This window comes from Cottoperca gobio, unplaced genomic scaffold, assembly GCF_900634415.1.
Source record: "Cottoperca gobio unplaced genomic scaffold, fCotGob3.1 fCotGob3_251arrow_ctg1, whole genome shotgun sequence".
Lineage (NCBI taxonomy): Eukaryota > Metazoa > Chordata > Actinopteri > Perciformes > Bovichtidae > Cottoperca > Cottoperca gobio.
Window position 1 is genome coordinate 152501 of NW_021166874.1, and position 19986 is coordinate 172486.

Here is a 19986-nt window from a genome sequence, read left to right on the forward strand (position 1 = left end):
GATTAAAACACAATCGACTGGAGAATCTGACATCAAACCACAAACACGTCTTTCTTTTAACTTTAATGTAAAATAAACAGCTGGAAGAGAAACGGTGAAAAATACACTTTTAATTCTGGTTCCTTCCATCTCTGCAGACTTCCTGTTGCAGGACAAACACACCATGAAGTTGGTTTTATAAAGTGTTGCCTGTGTGAAAACAATTACATCTTCATGTCACTCCTGCAGTTACTAACAATAAAAAAACACTATTAACATTTTCAAAAAGGAAAAGAAATACAACTCTTAGCGAGAGCCACACAGCCGTCGTCTCTAAAGTACAGCGTTAACATTCCAGGTCCCTGCCGATGCACTGTGACTCCCATCTGTCGTGCAGCACTATTATTATTATTAGAATATGTTTACTGCTCTGTTGCATCTGTTCAAGCCTCTATATACACATTTAGGTTTCTATATACAGCAACAATAAACGCCTGCAACCTGCAGCAGCTTCTGTCAGACGGACTTTTGTTTCTGCCGTCTGAAAATCATAAACAGACAAACTCAATTTTAAAGAGTTAAAGCTACGGAAGCCCGGAGAGGAAAGTGGGAACATAAAATAAATGTTTCGCAGGATCATTTTTTAAAAGTTCCTTAAAAAGAGAAAATAAAATAAAAAAAGTCCTTCATCGTTTTTAAATCTGAGAAGTTTTTGTTTGTCAGGATCATGTTGTTGTAATTCTCATTGTGGCCACCAGAGGCAGAAGTGCAGCACGACCTGGTGTGCTAAAGGCTCCAGGTCTAAACACCAACATCAGCAGGTGCTGTGACTTCAGTCTTTACAACAACAAACAAGTCATCTGACAACAAACGTGTTTCACTTGCCAATAAAAAGTAACTTAGAAAAAGGATCCTGATGGAAATAAATCTCCCGACGTTTTCACAGATGACATTTTAAAGTAACTTTGTATCATTTTATTTTTCACGTGTTTTTAGTCACACACACGGGAGAGAAAAACATTTAGATCAAACTCAAACGTCACTTTCCTGTCAGGGCTTCGTACTAAACACTGATTTAAATGTTCGATGAGATGGTGGAACAGCCTGCATCTTCTGACACATTATTATAGATCATCACCGCGGCATGACACGAGTCGTGTCAAAGACTCGTGTCATCAACCGTTAAATGTTTTCAGCCTCAAATATGGAGCTTTGCTGCTTTTCTGTTTTATATTAAAGTGAATATCTTTGGGTTTTGGACACAAGACATTTAAAGACTCTGGGACATTTTTCACTATCTTCTCACATTTTATAGCTGCAGATGAAGACGAGCGAGGCTGAAGATGACGTGCAGCTTCAGTTAGAAGTCAGTGACAGACAGAGAAGTGTAAGAACATCCATAACTATCAAAGTGCAGCTGTAACATGTGGAAGCACCGAGTCAGCTGAGACCCCCCCTCGTACATCAGATCTGTCTCCGCCCGTTTCTACTCTTTACAGTAACCAGTTGGCGTAGTGAGAACAAACTGGCCAACCGTTTAGATTTCCTGTTTTCAGGATTCAGTCCGACAGAAAACTTCAGCGTGACAAACACGTTGTGGACTCGATCCTCCGCGTGGACTCCGATCCTCCGCGTGGACTCCGATCCTCCGCGTGGAGTCTGGATCTTAAGACGTTTTTTTTCTACATGTTCAAGTTGAGCTTGTTGCTCAAAGACACGTTGGGATCAGAGTTACAGTCCGCCTCACTGCTACAGGGTCGAAACAGAACAAAAAAAAACTAAAAAGGGGAGAAAGTTCCAGCAGAGCTGCTGGGGGTCACCTGCTGCAGCCCCCCCCCGGACATGATGGTGGTTGCTGCTGGGGCTCGCAGCTCTGCACTGACCCGCTCCTACAAACAAACAGACAATCAGACGACTTCAAAACTTAATTTAAATTAAAGCTAACGGCTGTGACGCCTCAACGGGCGCAGGAAGTACTCAGACACTGAAGACACAGCGCGTCAGATTATTAATATTTAGAGCTTTTCAGATCACAAATCATTTTGTTTTTCACCTTCACTGTGGAAACAAACATCTGAATGTGTTTTTATACTTTAATATTCTTCTGAGTTAAGAGGTCGAATTAATGTCCAATAAAGTTTAAAGATGTAGAAACATAGTCAGTGTCCCCCCCAGTGGTTACTAACAGTAACCACTGGGTTACTAACAGTAACCACTGGGGGAGCACTGGTTGTGCAGTAAATGTACTGAAAGTCTGGAGGTCCATCTTTCTTCTTCTCTCCTGCACAACGTTCTGACTCCTCCCACACGATGAAGCAACATAAACAACTCGTGATGAACAGAGTTAGTGCGCTCACCTTGAGCATCCGGACCGGAGTGAGGCTGAGACTGGGTGGCGGGAGGAGGGGGGGAGATGAGGGGGCGGGGTCACTCTGAGGCGAAGTGCAACTCCGGAGGGGGGGGCTTGACGGTGACGGGCTGGGAGGTGCGGCGGGGGGGCGAGGGCTTGGGCTGGGCCTGCTGCTGCATGGTGTCGTAGTACGTCACGCCTCCATAGGTCACCTGGGCCTGACCCTGAGGGATTCAAATCCATCAAACTTTATTGTCCACAAATGCATGATGTCCACAGTTTAAACACATTTATATTATGGCCAGGGGGGGGGGGGGGGGGGGGGGGGGGGGGGGCAGAATGTCTACCTGTGGAGTCGGGTACATGGTGGGGTACGGGAAGGTCATGACGCCTGGCGGAGGGTAGAAGGGCGGCGGCAGCAGCTGCTGTGGTTGCCCTGGTGGCGGCAGAGAAACAGGCGGGCCTCCGTAGAGGGCGGGGTTAGCAATCGGGCCGCCTGATTGGTGGGGATGGAGACCTGAGGAGGAGGACAGGTGAGTGACAAGATGCAAATATACAACCTCTTCATCCCGAAAAACTAGAAGGGGACACACTGACCGGGGTGAGGGATGTGCATCTCAGGCTGGACCAGCATGCCTTGCGGCGGGATGGGGGCGGGGCCGTCCCCGTGGGCGTAGATTGGTCCCTGGTACGACACTGAGAGACAGACACGAGGGATCAGGACATTTCCTGACTGCACGTCTGTACTTCTGACTAGCTTTAAAAAAAGTTCATATTCAATCAAAACATGACGTCAAGTCTCAATAAAGTTTAATATCAAGTCCAACAGGAATCGCAGTAGAAGTATAACACACACACACACACACACACACACACACACACACACACGCACACGCCTTACTGGGTTCATAGTAGTGTCCCTCCATCACTCCCAGGTGCATGGGCGGTGCCGGCTCCGGCGCGGCTCTCTGACGTTGGGACGAGTAGCGTTTGGCCCGATTGGAGCCGACACTTATCTCCTCAATGCTGGAGAAGTGAGGCGGGCTGCCGGGGAGGTGCATGGTGTTGGGGAGGCCTGAGACAGACACAGGATTCAGATTATTTTACTGGGACACAAAGCATCAGCACATTCTTTAGTCAATATTTAGAACTCAAACATTTTCCTTTAAAAGCACAATCTGTAACGTTCTGCCACTCGGGGTCTCTGAATGAAACCACAGAGATCTCCTGCTCTCCTCTGGTGGTGCATCATGGAAGCTCTCCTCTGATTCAAAGGTTAAACATCAGAGTTTCTCCTGCACGCTGTTCGGCTGCCGCTAACGTCTGTCAGCTTGTTTCTCTGAGAACTTAAGATCCAGACGTTCAGGACTAAAGTCCTTCATCCTTACATACATACATACATACATACACCAGGATGTACAAAGTGTCTTTTTCTCTTACCGTGTGGACGAGTGCAGTTTCACAGAGGCTGTATCTTGCCCTTTGCTGTGTACAGTCCACCATGATTGAGTTGTTACACAACGCCACACACTCAGAGAAAGCTTAGTCTCGTCTATTTAGTGAGAAAAACAGTTTTGAGATCACAATCACAACAGCAGGTACAGAAGGCATCTCACACAATCAAACCCATAACTTTGAGCCAACTCACCTCTGAAGTCTCATCATAATCAGTAATAATAATAAAACACTTCCTGGTTCAGAGGTCCACACGATCGTTTAAGTATATAGTAAAGATATATCCACCATGAACATCGTCACTTTGATAAAAGCCCCTGAACAGCTGATCGATGTGTACAATTTTGTGATCATACACGGTAAAAACGGAACATCTCGAGCAGTCAGCGCTGTTTAGACGCTTCTAAGACGGATGCCGAACTCTGACCTTTCGATTGACACTTCATTTGAGCCAATCGGAGCTTCCATGCGTCATCTACAGCCATCAAGAGCCAATGAGTGTCAACTTGATAAGGAAGTGCCAGCCCTCTTCTTTTGTTTACAGACGGAGCTGCAGCAGCCCAGTCCCCTGATGACTGGCGTATCGTGTAGCCAATGAAACGCTGAAGAATTAGAGATAATGGGTTTTATTTTACAAACGTTATTCATTTTTTAATAATTGTATTTATTATATTCAAAATAAACACAGAAATATTACAATTGTTCTTGTTTGTACTTCCCTTACTTTGTGTCTTTACTACTGGCGGGGATAATTGGGTATATAATAGTTATTTATGGCCTTTCTATCAATAAATATTATGATATCTCCAAATGCACAGCTTGTGAACGCCTGGTGTTACTCTTATACAAACCTGTCTAATATGTTTGAAATTGGAAGTTTTACTTGGGAACACTTGGTTCTATGTTTCTCTTGTGTTCCAGCTCAGACCTACCAGCTGAACCATCTTCAGACATCTTGTTCAACAACACACTTCAGACGGAGTGTGTCGTCTTCACATTCAGTATATTCAGAGCACTATTACTCAGTGCAGAAGCACGTGGAGTGATTCTTCACTGTTCTGCAGAACAATAAGAGAGTTCTCTTTTCAATGAGCCCAACATCATGCAGCTGGTGCAAATGGTTGAAGAGCAGCTTATAATGTACTTTGGGTGTCTATGTAGGTATTTCCCCCCCTGTAAGAGGTTAAGGGGGGGGGGGGGGGGGGGGGGGGGATACGATATATATATACGAAAGGTCGAGTATAAACAGAATATCTCGCATCGATCAGCTGATTTCAAGCTGTTTATGGGCTTTTATGGACGTGATGATGTTATTGATCTTTCTTTTTAATTTAATTTTTATTTTTACTGGAAACGATCGTTTGGACCTTTGGCAATGACACAGGAGTGTTTGTTTTGGATTATTACTGATTACAGGATTATGATGAGGCTTCATAGGAGAGTTGGTTCAAAGTTATGATTTTGCTTGGTATTTTGAGGAGCCGATTGTACCTGCTGTAGTGGTTGTGATCTCAAAATCTAAATAGATGAGATTCTAAGCTTTCTAAAAAGATGTGGCATGGGTACCACATCCAACATGATGGACTGTACACAACAACCTTCAGGGACATTACACATTTCTCTGTGTCACTACATATACAACACAGGACTGATGACACCATGACAGGAGAGAGAGGAAACGTTACCTACAGGAACATTACACATTTCTCTGTGTCACTACATATACAACACAGGACTGATGACACCATGACAGGAGAGAGGAAACGTTACCTTCAGGGACATTACACATGTCTCTGTGTCACTACATATACAACACAGGACTGATGACACCATGACAGGAGAGAGGAAACGTTACCTTCAGGGACATTACACATTTCTCTGTGTCACTACATATACAACACAGGACTGATGACACCATGACAGGAGAGAGAGGAAACGTTACCTTCAGGGACATTACACATTTCTCTGTGTCACTACATATACAACACAGGACTGATGACACCATGACAGGTGAGAGAGGAAACGTTACCTTCAGGAACATTACACATGTCTCTGTGTCACTACATATACAACACAGGACTGATGACACCATGACAGGTGAGAGAGGAAACGTTACCTTCAGGGACATTACACATTTCTCTGTGTCACTACATATACAACACAGGACTGATGACACCATGACAGGAGAGAGAGGAAACGTTACCTTCAGGAACATTACACATGTCTCTGTGTCACTACATATACAACACAGGACTGATGACACCATGACAGGAGAGAGAGGAAACGTTACCTTCAGGGACATTACACATTTCTCTGTGTCACTACATATACAACACAGGACTGATGACACCATGACAGGTGAGAGAGGAAACGTTACCTTCAGGAACATTACACATGTCTCTGTGTCACTACATATACAACACAGGACTGATGACACCATGACAGGAGAGAGAGGAAACGTTACCTTCAGGAACATTACACATGTCTCTGTGTCACTACATATACAACACAGGACTGATGACACCATGACAGGTGAGAGAGGAAACGTTACCTTCAGGGACATTACACATGTCTCTGTCTCACTACATATACAACACAGGACTGATGACACCATGACAGGAGAGAGAGGAAACGTTACCTTCAGGGACATTACACATTTCTCTGTGTCACTACATATACAACACAGGACTGATGACACCATGACAGGTGAGAGAGGAAACGTTACCTTCAGGAACATTACACATGTCTCTGTCTCACTACATATACAACACAGGACTGATGACACCATGACAGGAGAGAGAGGAAACATTACCTTCAGGGACATTACACATGTCTCTGTGTCACTACATACAGGACTGTCTCAGAAAATTAGAATATTGTGATAAAGTTCTTTATTTTCTGTAATGCAATTAAAAAAACAAAAATGTCATACATTCTGGATTCATTACAAATCAACTGAAATATTGCAAGCCTTTTATTATTTTAATATTGCTGATTATGGCATACAGCTTAAGAAAACTCAAATATCCTATCTCTAAATATTAGAATATCATGAAAAAGTATACTAGTAGGGTGTTCAACGAATCACTTGAATCGTCTAATTAACTCGAAACACCTGCAAGGGTTTCCTGAGCCTTGAAAAACACTCAGCTTGGTTCAGTAAACTAAATCACAAGTATGGGGAAGACTGCTGATCTGACTGCTGTCCTGAGGACCATCATTGACACCCTCCATCAGGAGGGTAAGACACAAAAAGAAATGTCTCAAAGAGCAAGCTGTTCACAGAGTGCAGTTTCAAAGCACATCCACAAAAAGTCTGTTGGAAGGGGGAAATGTGGCAGGAAACGCTGCACAACCAAGAGAGATGAGCGCAGCCTTAACAGCATTGTGAAGAAGAGTCGCTTCCAGAATTTGGGGGAGCTTCAAAGACAGTGGACTGAAGCTGGAGTCCAGGTATCAAAAGCCACTGTTCACAGACGTGTCCGGCAAATGGGCTACAATAGCCGTATTCCCATGGTCAAGCCACTTCTGAACTCAAGACAACGGAAGAAGCGTCTGACTTGGGCTATGGAAAAGAAGCACTGGACAGTTGCAGAGTGGTCCAAAGTCCTCTTTTCAGACGAAAGCAAGTTTTGTATTTCATTTGGAAGTCAAGGCGCCAGAGTCTGGAGAAAGGCTGGAGAGGAGCAAAATCCAAGTTGCTTGAAATCCAGTGTGAAGTTCCCACAGTCAGCGATGGTTTGGGGAGCCATGTCAGCTGCTGGTGTTGGTCCACTGTGTTTCATCAAGCCCAGAGTAAATGCAGCTGTGTACCAAGAGATTTTAGAGCACTACATGCTTCCGTCTGCTGAAAAGCTCTATGGAGATGAGGAATTCATTTTCCAGCATGATCTGGCACCTGCCCACAGTGCCAAAACCACCAGTAACTGGTGTACTGACCATGGCATTACTGTCCTCGATTGGCCTGCCAATTCCCCTGACCTGAACCCCATAGAGAATATGTGGGGTATTGTGAAGAAGAAGCTGAAAGACACCAGACCCAACAATGCTAATGAGCTAAAGGCCGCTATTGAAGCATCCTGGGCATCCATAACACCTCAGCAATGCCACAGGCTGATTGCCTCCATGCCACGCCGCATTGATGCAGTAATCCGTGCAAAAGGATTCCCAACCAAGTACTGAGTGCATTAATGGACATTTTCAAATGTTTGATTTTGTTTTGCTGTTATAAATCTTTTTTTTTTTACTTGGTCTGAGGAACTATTCTAATTTTTTGAGAATATTTAGAGATAGGATATTTGAGTTTTCTTAAGCTGTATGCCATAATCAGCAATATTAAAATAATAAAAGGCTTGCAATATTTCAGTTGATTTGTAATGAATCCAGAATGTATGACATTTTTGTTTTTTTAAATTGCATTACAGAAAATAAAGAACTTTATCACAATATTCTAATTTTCTGAGACAGTCCTGTATACAACACACGCTGGTTGTTACACATTAAACCTTTAAAGTGTGGCGATTGTCACTCACCTCTCATCTCAGACCGGAAGTAGGATGTCTGGTTCGGGCTCCAGCTCTGTCCTGCCAGACTGAGTCGAGCCACGTCCTGATCCAGCTCCGGCAGACCCCCCCCCCCTCCCTGACTCGACCCGTCACCTGCACTCGTCCAGCTCTTCCCCCCCACGCCGCCGGGGGAGGATGAGTTCCCCCCGGCTGCAGACTCCTCCACAGACGGCTGTTTGCTGCCCAGGTCGGCGGGCCGAGAGCGAGTCCTACGAGCCAGCGAGTAAGATTTACGCTCCACTGGCCGCTCTGTGGGAGGAGAGGCTTCCCGATTGGTCGCTGCCGCCGGCGACTGTAGGGAGGGGTCGGAGGAAGATCTGTCGGCGCTCCCTCGCTGTTCCTGATGCTGTCGTCTCGGTGACGCAGACGGGTAACCGCCCGGCTGTGACGTCGTTACAACACTGAGGTCCGGTTCCCTAACGCCTCCTTGGCTGACTGTAATGTCCTCAATGACCACAGAGGGTGCCCTCCCCCCTCCACGCCCCCCCCTGCTGACCACCCCCCGGTCTCCTCCGGGATCACACTGAGCTTTAGGGCCCGATCGTTCTCTCGGATGCATCTGGGGTGCGTTTGATTCATTATTCCTGTACTGAGGCGGGAGGTGCATTTGATTCTGGTGGGGTTGGGACGGTCTGCTGCGGGGAGGAGGTGGTCTGGCGGGATTGCTGCTCCGCTGAGTGGAGGACAGAGGGACAGGGGAGGGGGACGTAGAGGAGGGTGGAGCTCCTCCTCGGTTCACACCTCCTCCACTCTGCCAGGACCGGACGGGCCGCTCTCCTCCATCTCGCCACCGTTTGTCTCTGCTGGGAGACAAACTCTGTCTGCGGGGACACACAGGCGTTCAGATCAAACACAGGGAACTTGTGAAAGTGACTTTAAAGATGACTTGACCGCCGCACTCGAGACAGGCGGCGGCTGAAACAATGATGTAACCGAGACACACGCAGAGAGCGGGTTTACTAGCGATTCATTAAAAAAGGCTCAATATAATCTTCACTTGTTATCCGATCGACGTCTTTAACGGATCGCTGACAGAAACTCTAAATTCTCGCTCACCTCGGCCTGCGCTGCCGGTACGGCCGGTCTCCGGAGCTGCCGCCGTTCCTGATGTCGTAGCCGTAGATGGCGATGAGCTCCTCGCGGCTCTTTGGTGCCTGCTCCTCCTCCCTGAACTTGTCGTGGTCCCAGCGACCCTCGTCCTTCCACAGCTTCCTGTTTCGACCTTTAGGCCTGAGAGGACAGACGGACAGTTTCAATTCTGCTCTCGACATGTGACACTGAAGACATGAAGACACTTTGAGCGTTGAGCAAACAGGAAGTCATTAAAGCTGCATCATGTCAACAAACATTTAAAGGTTCAATTCTGGAAGTTAATATTTGTAGTTCTGATCAGGAAGTTAAAAGAAAATAATATGAATGATAATATTTGTCTGTTGATCCTCTCAGGACTTCAGAGACACTCTTTGAAATAAATAACAATGACCCACCTCTCCTCCTCCTGAGTGTGTCCTCTGACGTCGTGCTCGAAGAACAGTCCCTTCCTGGGGATGTAGGCCGGGTTCTTCCGGTCCTCGTCGTCGTCAAGCTTCTGTCCAGGTTTTCCTCCCGCCTTCGTCTCCGGGTCGTCCGTAGACTCCTGATCGAGAGACAACAGCTCGGCTGTAACTCACCGCAGCCGTGCGACCGTTTGGTGCAGACGGCTGCAGCATCGCGTCACTTTATCAGGAGACACGTTTATTATTAAGCTACATAACATTTAGTGAGGCGGTGATGAAGCATCAGAGGTACTGAGCCCACACTGAACTCACTACAAGTGAAATTCCTGCTTTCAACCAGACAGGAAGTGGAGTCTTGTTGTTGCATTGTGGGTAAACTGGAGAACATAAATAGATATATAAATACTTCCATTGGCTCCGTCTCCGGGGTACGACCGGCTTTGTCGGTAGATAAAGTAAAGAGTAAAAGCATCCGACACAAACAGAAGGCGCACCACTGAGCCAGTGGAAGCACAATGCTGCAACAAGTTCTCATTATGAACTTCAGACGGCTTCCAAAGGTTTTAATATCTGTGGGAGAGTTAGCTAACATTAGCTGTCAGCTGTTGGTTGTTAGCTAACAGTAACAGAGGTTCCACTGAGTTACATGATGATGCGTTCAGGCTCTATTCAGTAAAAAATAGTATTGTTGAAGGTGCCCGTGCACGCTAACAGGTTAAGCTCAATAAACATTATTTGACCAAAATGTCTCCCGTTGAAGTCTTACAGGAAACGTGATACGCAAATTCTGGTCATCAGACAAAAGCAGTTTAAAGTGTTTTGTTTACTATAATTATTATTATATATAATATTGTAAACAGTGAGTCTCACCTGCCCGTCACCGCTCTGTCTCTCTCCGGCAAGATTTCCTTTCTCCTCGGCTTTGCAGTCCTCTTTACTCTCTCCTCCTCCCTCTCCCTCCTTCTCTTCATCCTCTTCCTTCTCTTCATCCTCTTCCTTCTCTTCTTCATCCTCCTCCTCTTCTTCTTCTTCTTCCTCCTCCGCCGCCTCCTCCTCCTCTACCTTTGTTGGGCCGTCGGCTGCAGCAGAGGGTTTGGGCTCGCTGGCTGCTGCTGGAGCTTCTTCGTCACTGTACTGCTCTGCCTCCTCTTCCTCCTCCACTCCCTGAGGGAACACATGAACATTAAAGAAACTGCTCACAATGTGCAGCCCTAGTACAGAATCATATCTTCTCTGGATCTTCTCTTATTTGAAAATAATTAATTGTTGTGTGCTGTAAAGTAGAAACGTCACGATACCACAAACTGTAGTTCAAACCAACACCAGTGAAGTTCCAGAGAGAGAGAGAGAGAGCGAGCGAGAGACAGAGCGAGCAAGAGACAGAGAGAGAGAGAGACAGAGAGAGAGACAGAGAGAGAGAGAGACAGAGAGAGAGAGAGACAGAGAGAGAGAGAGACAGAGAGAGACAGAGAGAGAGAGAGAGACAGAGAGAGAGAGAGAGACAGAGAGAGAGAGAGACAGAGAGAGAGGAAAGAGAGAGAGATAGAGACAGAGGTAGAGAGAGAGACAGAGAGAGAGAGAGACAAGAGAGAGAGGAGAGACAGAGAGAGGAGACAGAGAGAGACAGAGAGAGAAGATGAGACAGAGAGCAGAGAAGAGAGAGACGAGAGACAGAGACGAGAGAGACAGAGAGAGAGAGAGAGAGAGAGAGCAGAGAGAGAGAGAGAGACAGAGAGAGAAGAGACAGAGAGAGAGAGAGAGAGAAGAGACAGAGAGAGAGAGAGACAGAGAGAGAAGGAGACAGAGAGAGAGAGAGACAGAGAGAGAGACAGAGAGAGAGACAGAGAGAGAGAAGATAGAGACAGAGAGAGAGAGAGACAGAGAGAGAGAGAGACAGAGAGACAGGACAGAGAGAGAGACAGCAGAGAGAGAGACAAAGAGAGAGAGAGAGAGACAAGAGAGAGACAGAGAGACAGACAGAGAGAGACAAAGAGAGAGAGACAGACAGAGAGAAGACAAAAGAGAGAGACAGAGAGAGAGACACAGAGAGACAGACAGAGAGAGAGACAGACAGAGACAGAGAGACAGACAGAGAGAGACAGAGACAGACAGAGAGAGACAGAGAGAGAGAGAGACAGACAGAGAGAGACAGACAGAGACACAGACAGAGAGAGACAGACAGAGAGACAGACAGACAGAGACAAAGAGAGAGACAGAGAGACAGACAGAGACAGACAAAGAGAGAGAGACAGACAGAGAGACAGACAAAGAGAGAGACAGAGAGAGAGACACAGACAGAGACAGAGAGAGACAGACAGAGAGACAGACAGACAGAGACAGAGAGACAGACAGAGAGAGACAGAGAGACAGACAGAGAGAGAGACAGAGACAGACAGACAATAGTCGGTGCGGGTCGACCAGTGGTATCTCCTGTTAGCTGTCCCCTGGCGGGGCCCGAGCAGCCGGGAGACTGGGTGACTGTCCGAAAGAAGTGTAATCAGAAGCCCACGGTTCACCACCAACCGCTTGCTGTTTCTAACAGGTTCTCCCCACTCAGTGACACACCAGCTGAGAAGCCAACTCTGGTTATCGGTAGCTCAATTTTGAGATACGTTCATTTTGAGACACCAGCGACGACAGTCACGTGCATTCCTGGTGCCAGAGCGGGCGACATAGAAGCACATTTGAAACTGCTGGCTAAGGCTAAACGTAAATACAGTAAGATTGTTATTCACGTCGGCGGTAATGACACGCGATTGCGTCAATCGGAGTGTACTAAAGTTAATGTGGAGTCGGTGTGTACATTTGCCAAAACAATGTCGGACTCCGTAGTTTTCTCTGGTCCTCTGCCAAATCTGGTCATCATTCCGTCGCTGGCTCTCACGGTGGTGTCCAGATAATGATGTGGGCTTCGTAGACAATTGCCAGACTTTCTGGAGAAGACCTGGTCTGATTAGGAGTGACGGCATCCATCCTACTTTGGCTGGAGCAGATCTCATATCCAATAATATTACAAAGTCTATTAGTGGACCTAATCCATGACAACCCAGAGTTGAGACCAGGAGACAGAGTTGCAGTCTTACACACTTCTCTGTGCTTCTTTCCGGGCAGTCACCCACTCAAATCCCCATAGTGACTGTGTCTGCCCCATGACCTCTGAAACTAATCAAGTCTATGGTTAACAGAAGAGGAGTTATACATGAAAACATCATTAAAATAAACACCACCGCTGCAAAAGTACAACTAAATCGAAACATTAAATGTGAGCTCTTAAACATCAGATCTTTATCAACGAAAGCTGGATTGTAAATGATTTAATATCAGATAATAAGATTGATTTATTTTGTCTCACTGAAACCTGAGACATGAAGAATATGTCTAAATGAATCCTACTCCACCTGGTCATATTAATACTCACGTTCCTCGAGGTACTGGCTGAGGACGAGGAGCTGCGGCAATATTTGACTCAAACCTCTTGATCAATCCTAAACCTAAACTAAACTATAACTCTTTTGAAAGCCTTGTTCTTATGCTCTCAAACCCAACATGGAAACAATAAAGCCAGTTTTATTAGTTACTGTGTACCGCCCTCCTGGTCCGTATTCTGAAGTTCTATCTGAACTCTCAGAACTTTTATCAAGTTTAGTCCTTAAACCAGATAAAGTAATTATTGTAGGTGACTTTAATATTCATGTGGATGTTGATAGTGACAGCCTTAATAATGCATTTATCTCAATATTAGATTCAATTGGGTTCAGTCAGAATGTACATGTTTAAACCACACTCTGGACCTTGTTCTGGGATATGGTGTTGAAATTGAAAGTTTATCAGTGTGTCCACATAATCCTCTTTTATCAGACCATTTTAATAACTTCTGAAGTCCTGTTACTGGACTACAAGCCAGCAGGCAGAACATCCTACGCTCGATGTCTATCTGAAAGTGCTGTGACTAAATTTAAGGAAGTGATTCCATCAGCACTTAATTCAACACCAGGACTCAATATCAATATAACAGAGGACTCCAATGCTAACTTTAGTCCCTCCCAAATTAATCATCTTGTTGATAGCGCTGCAGCCTCACTGCGAATAACACTCGACTCTGTCGCTCCTCTAAAGAAGAAGATCATAAAACAGAAAAAGAAAGCTCCGGCTTAATTTACAAATCCTCAAACTAAAACAAAAGTCCAGAAATCTTGAAAGTAAATGGCGTTCCACTAAACTGGAAGAATCTCGTTTAGTCTGGTTAGATCATCTTAAAACGTATAAGAAGGCTCTCCGTAATGCAGAGCAGCTTATTACTCTTCCTTAACAGAAGAACATAAGAACAACCCCAGGTTTCTGTTCAGCACTGAGGCTGACAGAGAGCCACAGCTCTACAGAGCCTTCTGTTCCTATATCTCTCAGTAGTGACGACTTCATGAGCTTCTTTAACCATAACATTATAATTATTAGAGACTAAATTAATCTCCTCCTGACCTCAATCAGTAACGACTTAACTTCAACCTCCAGAACCTTAAAAACATCTGTAACTCCTGAAATATATCTAGACTGTTTTACTCCAATCAACCTTAACCAACTAACTTCAACAATCTCATCGTCTAAGCATCAACCTGTCTTTTAGACCCGATTCCAACTAAACTGTTTAAAGAAGTTTTACCCTTAATTAACACCTCGTTATTAAATATGATCAACCTGTCTCTATTATCTGGCTACGTACCACAATCCTTTAAAGTAGCTGTAATAAAACCACTTCTTAAAAAGCCTGGTCTTGATCCAGAGGTTTTAGCCAACTATAGGCCGATATCTAACCTTCCCTTTCTCGCTAAGATCCTCGAGAAAGCAGTCGCAAAACAGTTGTGTGACTTTTTACATAATAATAGTTTATTTGAGGTTTTTCAATCTGGATTTAGAGTTCATCATAGCACAGAGACGGCACTGGTGAAAGTTACCAATGACCTTCTATTGGCATCAGACAAAGGACTTGTCTCTGTTCTTGTCTTGTTAGACCTCAGTGCTGCTTTCCACACTGTTGATCAGGACATTCTACTACAGAGACTGGAACATTGTGTTGGCATAAAAGGAACCGCACTAAGCTGGTTCAAGTCCTATTTATCTGAGCGATCTCAATTTGTACTTGTTAACGATGAATCCTCCATGACAGCCAAAGTCAGTCTTGGAGTTCCGCAGGGTTCTGTACTTGGACCGATTCTATTCACCTTATATATGCTTCCTTTGGGCAATATTATAAGGAACCACTCTATAAACTTTCATTGTTATGCGGATGATACCCAATTATATCTATCGATTAAACCAGATGAAACCAATCAATTGGCTAAACTTCAAGCCTTAAGGACATAAAAACTTGGATGTCTAGCAACCTTTGGATGTTAAACACAGACAAAACTGAAGTTATTATACTTGGCCCTAAACGCCTCCGAAACTCATTTTCTAATGACATAGAAGCTCTGGATGGCATTAACTTGGCCTCCAGCACCACCGTAAGGAATATTGGCTTCATCTTTGATCAGGATCTGTCTTTTAACTCCCACATAAAACAAATCTCAAGGACTGCCTTCTTTCATCTACGTAACATTGCAAAAATAACATCCGGTCTCAAAATGATGCAGAAAAACTAGTCCATGCATTTCTTACTTCAAGGCTGGATTACTGCAACTCATTGTTATCAGGTTGTCCCAAAAAGTCTCTTAAGACTCTTCACTTGATCCAAAAGGCAGCGGCACGTGTATTGACTAGAACAAGGAAACGGGATCATATTACTCCTGTATTAGCTGCTCTGCACTGGCTCCCGGTAAAATACAGAATAGAATTCAAAATCCTTCTCCTGACTTACAAATCAATTAATGGTCAGGCTCCAGCATATCTTAAAGATCTCATAGTACCTTATAAACCAACTAGAGCATTACGCTCCCAGACTGCAGGGTTACTTGTGGTTCCTAGAGTCTCTAAGAGTACAATGGGAGCCAGAGCCTTCAGCTATCAAGCTCCTCTCCAGTGGAACCAGCTTCCAGTTTGTGTTCGGGAGGCAGACACACTCTCCACATTTAAGAGTAGGCTAAAGACTTTCCTTTTTGATAAAGCTTATAGTTAGGGCTGGCTCAGGTTTGCCCTGGATCAGCCCCTAGTTATGCTGCTATAGGCTTAGACTGCCGGGGGACACCTCCCTGCTCTCTTCCTTCTCTTCCTCTCTCCTCCCCTCCCTCTCCTCCCCTCCCTCTCTATCTGTATGCATTTATGTAAATGTATGTTACTAACTCATCATCCGGGGCATCATCCCCGAAGTGTCTGTCTCTCATGTGGCAGGTTGCCTCTGATAAAGTTTACGTCAGGATCATGAATCGTGGCTGCGCCTGCTGCCCTAGTCCTGCTGGACACCGGGAAGCCTTATTGACATTTTCCTGGATTCATCCAAACTTTCTCTTTTTCAACACAACATCATTTCTGTCAAATGTTGTATTTGTACGATGTTGTTTATCCTGTACACACGACATCTATTGCACGTCTGTCCGTCCTGGGAGAGGGATCCCTCCTCAGTCTCTCTCTGAGGTTTCTAACATTTCTCCCCCTTTAATTATGGGGTTTCTTTTAGGAAGTTTTTCCTTGTGCGATGCGAGGGTCTAAGGACAGAGGGTCTAAGGACAGAGGGTCTGAGGACAGAGGGTCTGAGGACAGAGGGTCTGAGGACAGAGGGTCTGAGGACAGAGGGTCTAAGGACAGAGGGTCTGAGGACAGAGGGTCTGAGGACAGAGGGTCTGAGGACAGAGGGTCTAAGGACAGAGGGTCTAAGGACAGAGGGTCTAAGGACAGAGGGTCTAAGGACAGAGGGTGTTGTAACCTGTACAGTCTGTAAACACTGAGACAAATGTATAATTTGTGATATTGGGCTATACAAATACATTTTATTTGACAGAGACAGAGAGAGAGACAGAAGTGAATCCGCTGACAGCAAACAGCTGTTAGGTATTTGTTCTGAGGTGGAGGAAGCAGTCAGACTTCACAACCCTGATGTTCCCTCATGGTTAAACCAGCTTCATGCGGTCCATGTGTTTTACCTCTGAATGGGAGCCGGTTTCCTCCGGATCAGCGCTGTCGTAGTCCGAGAGGACAGCTGCACAAAACAGAGCGATAGAAACGTTGATACATTTCACGTCTTCACATTAATTCTGAAAATGGTCTGAACGTGTTTTATGCGCTGTACGAGCCGCAGTCAGCTCCATTCCTGTGCGAGAGCGTCTTTTGATTCACTTGTATGTTGTTGGTGTGAGCCGGTTACTCTTCACCAGGTGCAGGTCGTGTGCTAGATGTTTATGTAAACTAATAAATGTCTTACCTTCTCCGACACCATCTTCACTCTCCTGCAAAGACACAAAAACAAAAATAAATGTCCAGGAGTCACAACGAGCTCAAACATCACTTCCACAGCGGGAGCTGCTCATGGCGCTTTGTCCTCCTGCAGGACGATGAAGAGCTTCAGGAGCATCGCAAACTCTGCGCCAAGAGCAAAGTGGTTTTACTCATCCTTCCTTTCACTGATTCCATCCGGGGCAACACGTGATGTTTCAGGTGCAGGTGAGGTAATGAAAATACAGTATAATATTAATAATTGTTCTTTATAAATGCAGAAATGTCTTTAAATGCTGTTTTCAGCCTCAAAACTGGAGATTTGCTGCTTTTCTCTGTTATAAATCAAAATAAAGTGACAAGACATTTAAAGCTTGGACTTTTTTTAATAGACCAAAACATTAATGGAGGAAATAATCTGCAGATTAATTCGATAATGAAATTAGTTGTTGGTTGCAGTTCATTTGGAATTGCATTGTTGCTGAAATGTGCTTTATATAATAAAACTTGCCAAAGCACTTATTTTATTAATGTTAATGCAAAATGCACACGTACATTACTGTAATATTTAATACTTCCCACCTGCGGTTGCTTCTAACTCAGTCAAATGTGTTTTAATATTCAATTATCTGACAGCTTGTCACAAAATATGGGTTTAACAAATAAAATATGCACTATTAACTTTTATCACTTATTTTCTCATCTTCTACATTCAAAATAAATGATAGTGTAAACAGTATTTATTTCTTTAACAGCAGGACCTTTACGTGTCCCAGAGTATGTTTACAGTGTGGCTGGACTACTTTCAGTGAAGGCTGTGATATTCCTCCGCCCGTTGGCAAACATCTCCGGGTCAGTTAGAAGTGAGCGCTCGTGCTGGACGTGGCACAGCGGTAGCATTAGCCGGGCCTAGCTAGGTGTTTACCATAAACAAGCCAACATCACCTGGGTGGACACGGTCTTTCTAGTTGTCCGACTCAAACTGGGACTTATATTTAGTGAAAACTCCAGGAATGTGAAGTAACGAGAGGGCGCTCGAGCCGGTGTTACGGCTGAATGTGTCCCCCAGCAAATGCGTTCCAACTGGCGCCTTTACGTCTCACACCGGGGGACAACATTACAATAAAGTTAGGCCAACTGCCGGGACCGTTGACGTTAAAAACGGCTAATTTAACACAACAAATAATTAAAGTATTTAATTACAAACTCTGTTGACGGTTAAACAGCTAACGTGTGGTTCCTTCGAGCTAACACCGCCTTCTGAAGGAGCACCAAGCCGTTTATGTTAAGAGACAAACGGTTATAAGTTATTGCTTTTTTGGCTGGTAATTCCACAACGGTCAGATCAGACCGAAGGCAGCACGCGGCTCCCGGGGGAAAGTTTTAAAGGCAGCGGTAAATGTCACAGCTCCCGGCTGGGTCCCGGAGCCGTCAGCTCGGCAAGCTAACGCAGGTTTAGCTACTCACACACTCGGACTCCACTTTGGTCTTCGGCTCGGGTCGGGTCGCTGTCACCTCCGGCGGGTCGGGATCTCTCACACGACTCTTGGTCGTCGGAGAGCCCGACCTCACACTGTCCGAACCCGAACCGGACTCGTCGTCGTCCTCGCTGTCCTGGGACGCGCGCCTCCTCCTTCGCCGCCGGTCCGCCATCTTAGGTCTCAAATGGTTGGAACCGGAAGTAGGCAAGGGATTGTGGGTAGGCGAGTTCTTCTTCTCTGAGGTTTTAGATCACCACCAGGAACGTTATTTCTTTATCTACTGCCATCCTCTGGAAGTTAGTATTATTGACCTTATTTTTTAATTCACAAGATGAATTTACAAACATTATAATTCCGAAATGATCGTCCTCTAGAGTCTAGACTGAGCAGATACCACATTAGACATAAAACAATACCAACATTTTATATAAAAAAGCAGATTAAAACATTAAAACATTAAAAAAAAACATAAATCATAATGTAAAACAAATTAAAGAGATTGTTATATTATTAGTAATAAAGAGATTCCATTGGTCAGATAATTGTCTAATAAAATATCGAAATATTTGGCTGAATTGGATTTAATTAATTTCGGGACTTTTCATTATAGTAGTTATTTTTAAATACATTTTGCCTTATGAATAAAGAATTTGCCTAAATTAGTAAAATATTAATCATTAGGTACAATTTATTGTCTTCTAATGAGACACCAAAAATAATACTATTATGATCGATATAATACCATTCTACAGATTGTTTGTAATTGGGAAAAAATGCACAGTGCATAATTCATACGTTCAAACAAGGGCAATCGCAGTAGGTGGGAAAAATAGACATTATAGACCGATTGTTGAACCTCAGATTCAGGAGGAGCAATGTGGATTAAACTATAACTCTTTTGAAAGCCTTGTTCTTACGCTCTCAAACCCAACATGGAAACAATAAAGCCAGTTTTATTAGTTACTGTGTACCGCCCTCCTGGTCCGTATTCTGAAGTTCTATCTGAACTCTCAGAACTTTTATCAAGTTTAGTCCTTAAAACAGATAAAGTAATTATTGTTGGTGACTTTAATATTCATGTGGATGTTGATAGTGACAGCCTTAATAATGCATTTATCTCAATATTAGATTCACTGGGTTCAGTCAGAATGTACATGAACCAACTCACTGTTTAAACCACACTCTGGACCTTGTTCTGGGATATGGTGTTGAAACTGAAAGTTTATCAGTGTGTCCACATAATCCTCTTTTATCAGAACATTTTAATAACTTCTGAAGTCCTGTTACTGGACTACAAGCCA

General features: G+C 44.5%; 1 protein-coding gene across 2 annotated transcripts; it reads right to left on the reverse strand.

Annotated features, from left to right (window-relative positions):
* Positions 1-44: 44 nt before the first annotated feature.
* On the reverse strand, positions 45-18894 carry casc3 (casc3 exon junction complex subunit). 2 transcript variants are annotated; one of them, XM_029426894.1, is made up of 12 exons: positions 18672-18894; positions 17194-17218; positions 16916-16971; positions 10716-11009; positions 9837-9985; positions 9406-9579; positions 8317-9170; positions 3231-3404; positions 2927-3025; positions 2677-2846; positions 2337-2553; positions 45-1862 (listed from the first exon to the last, which is right to left on the reverse strand). In XM_029426894.1, exons 1-11 carry the CDS (start codon positions 18855-18857, stop codon positions 2407-2409), a joined length of 2328 nt encoding a protein of 775 aa, XP_029282754.1. In that variant the 5' UTR covers positions 18858-18894; the 3' UTR covers positions 45-1862; positions 2337-2406. The 2 variants fall into 2 exon arrangements, with proteins under 2 accessions (XP_029282754.1, XP_029282753.1); XM_029426893.1 differs by having other exon boundaries at positions 45-1868.
* Between the last annotated feature and the right edge of the window lie 1092 nt (positions 18895-19986).

Excerpts from the sequence above, each read along its gene's own strand:
- casc3 (XM_029426894.1), bottom strand. The coding sequence starts at position 18,857 with ATGGCGGACCGGCGGCGAAGGAGGAGGCGCGCGTCCCAGGACAGCGAG. Across the intron at positions 16,972-17,193 it reads TGAAGATGGTGTCGGAGAAG|CTGTCCTCTCGGACTACGAC; the intron begins GTAAGACATTTA and ends TGTTTTGTGCAG. Across the intron at positions 3,405-8,316 it reads CTTCCGGTCTGAGATGAGAG|GCCTCCCCAACACCATGCAC; the intron begins GTGAGTGACAAT and ends TGTCTGTCTCAG.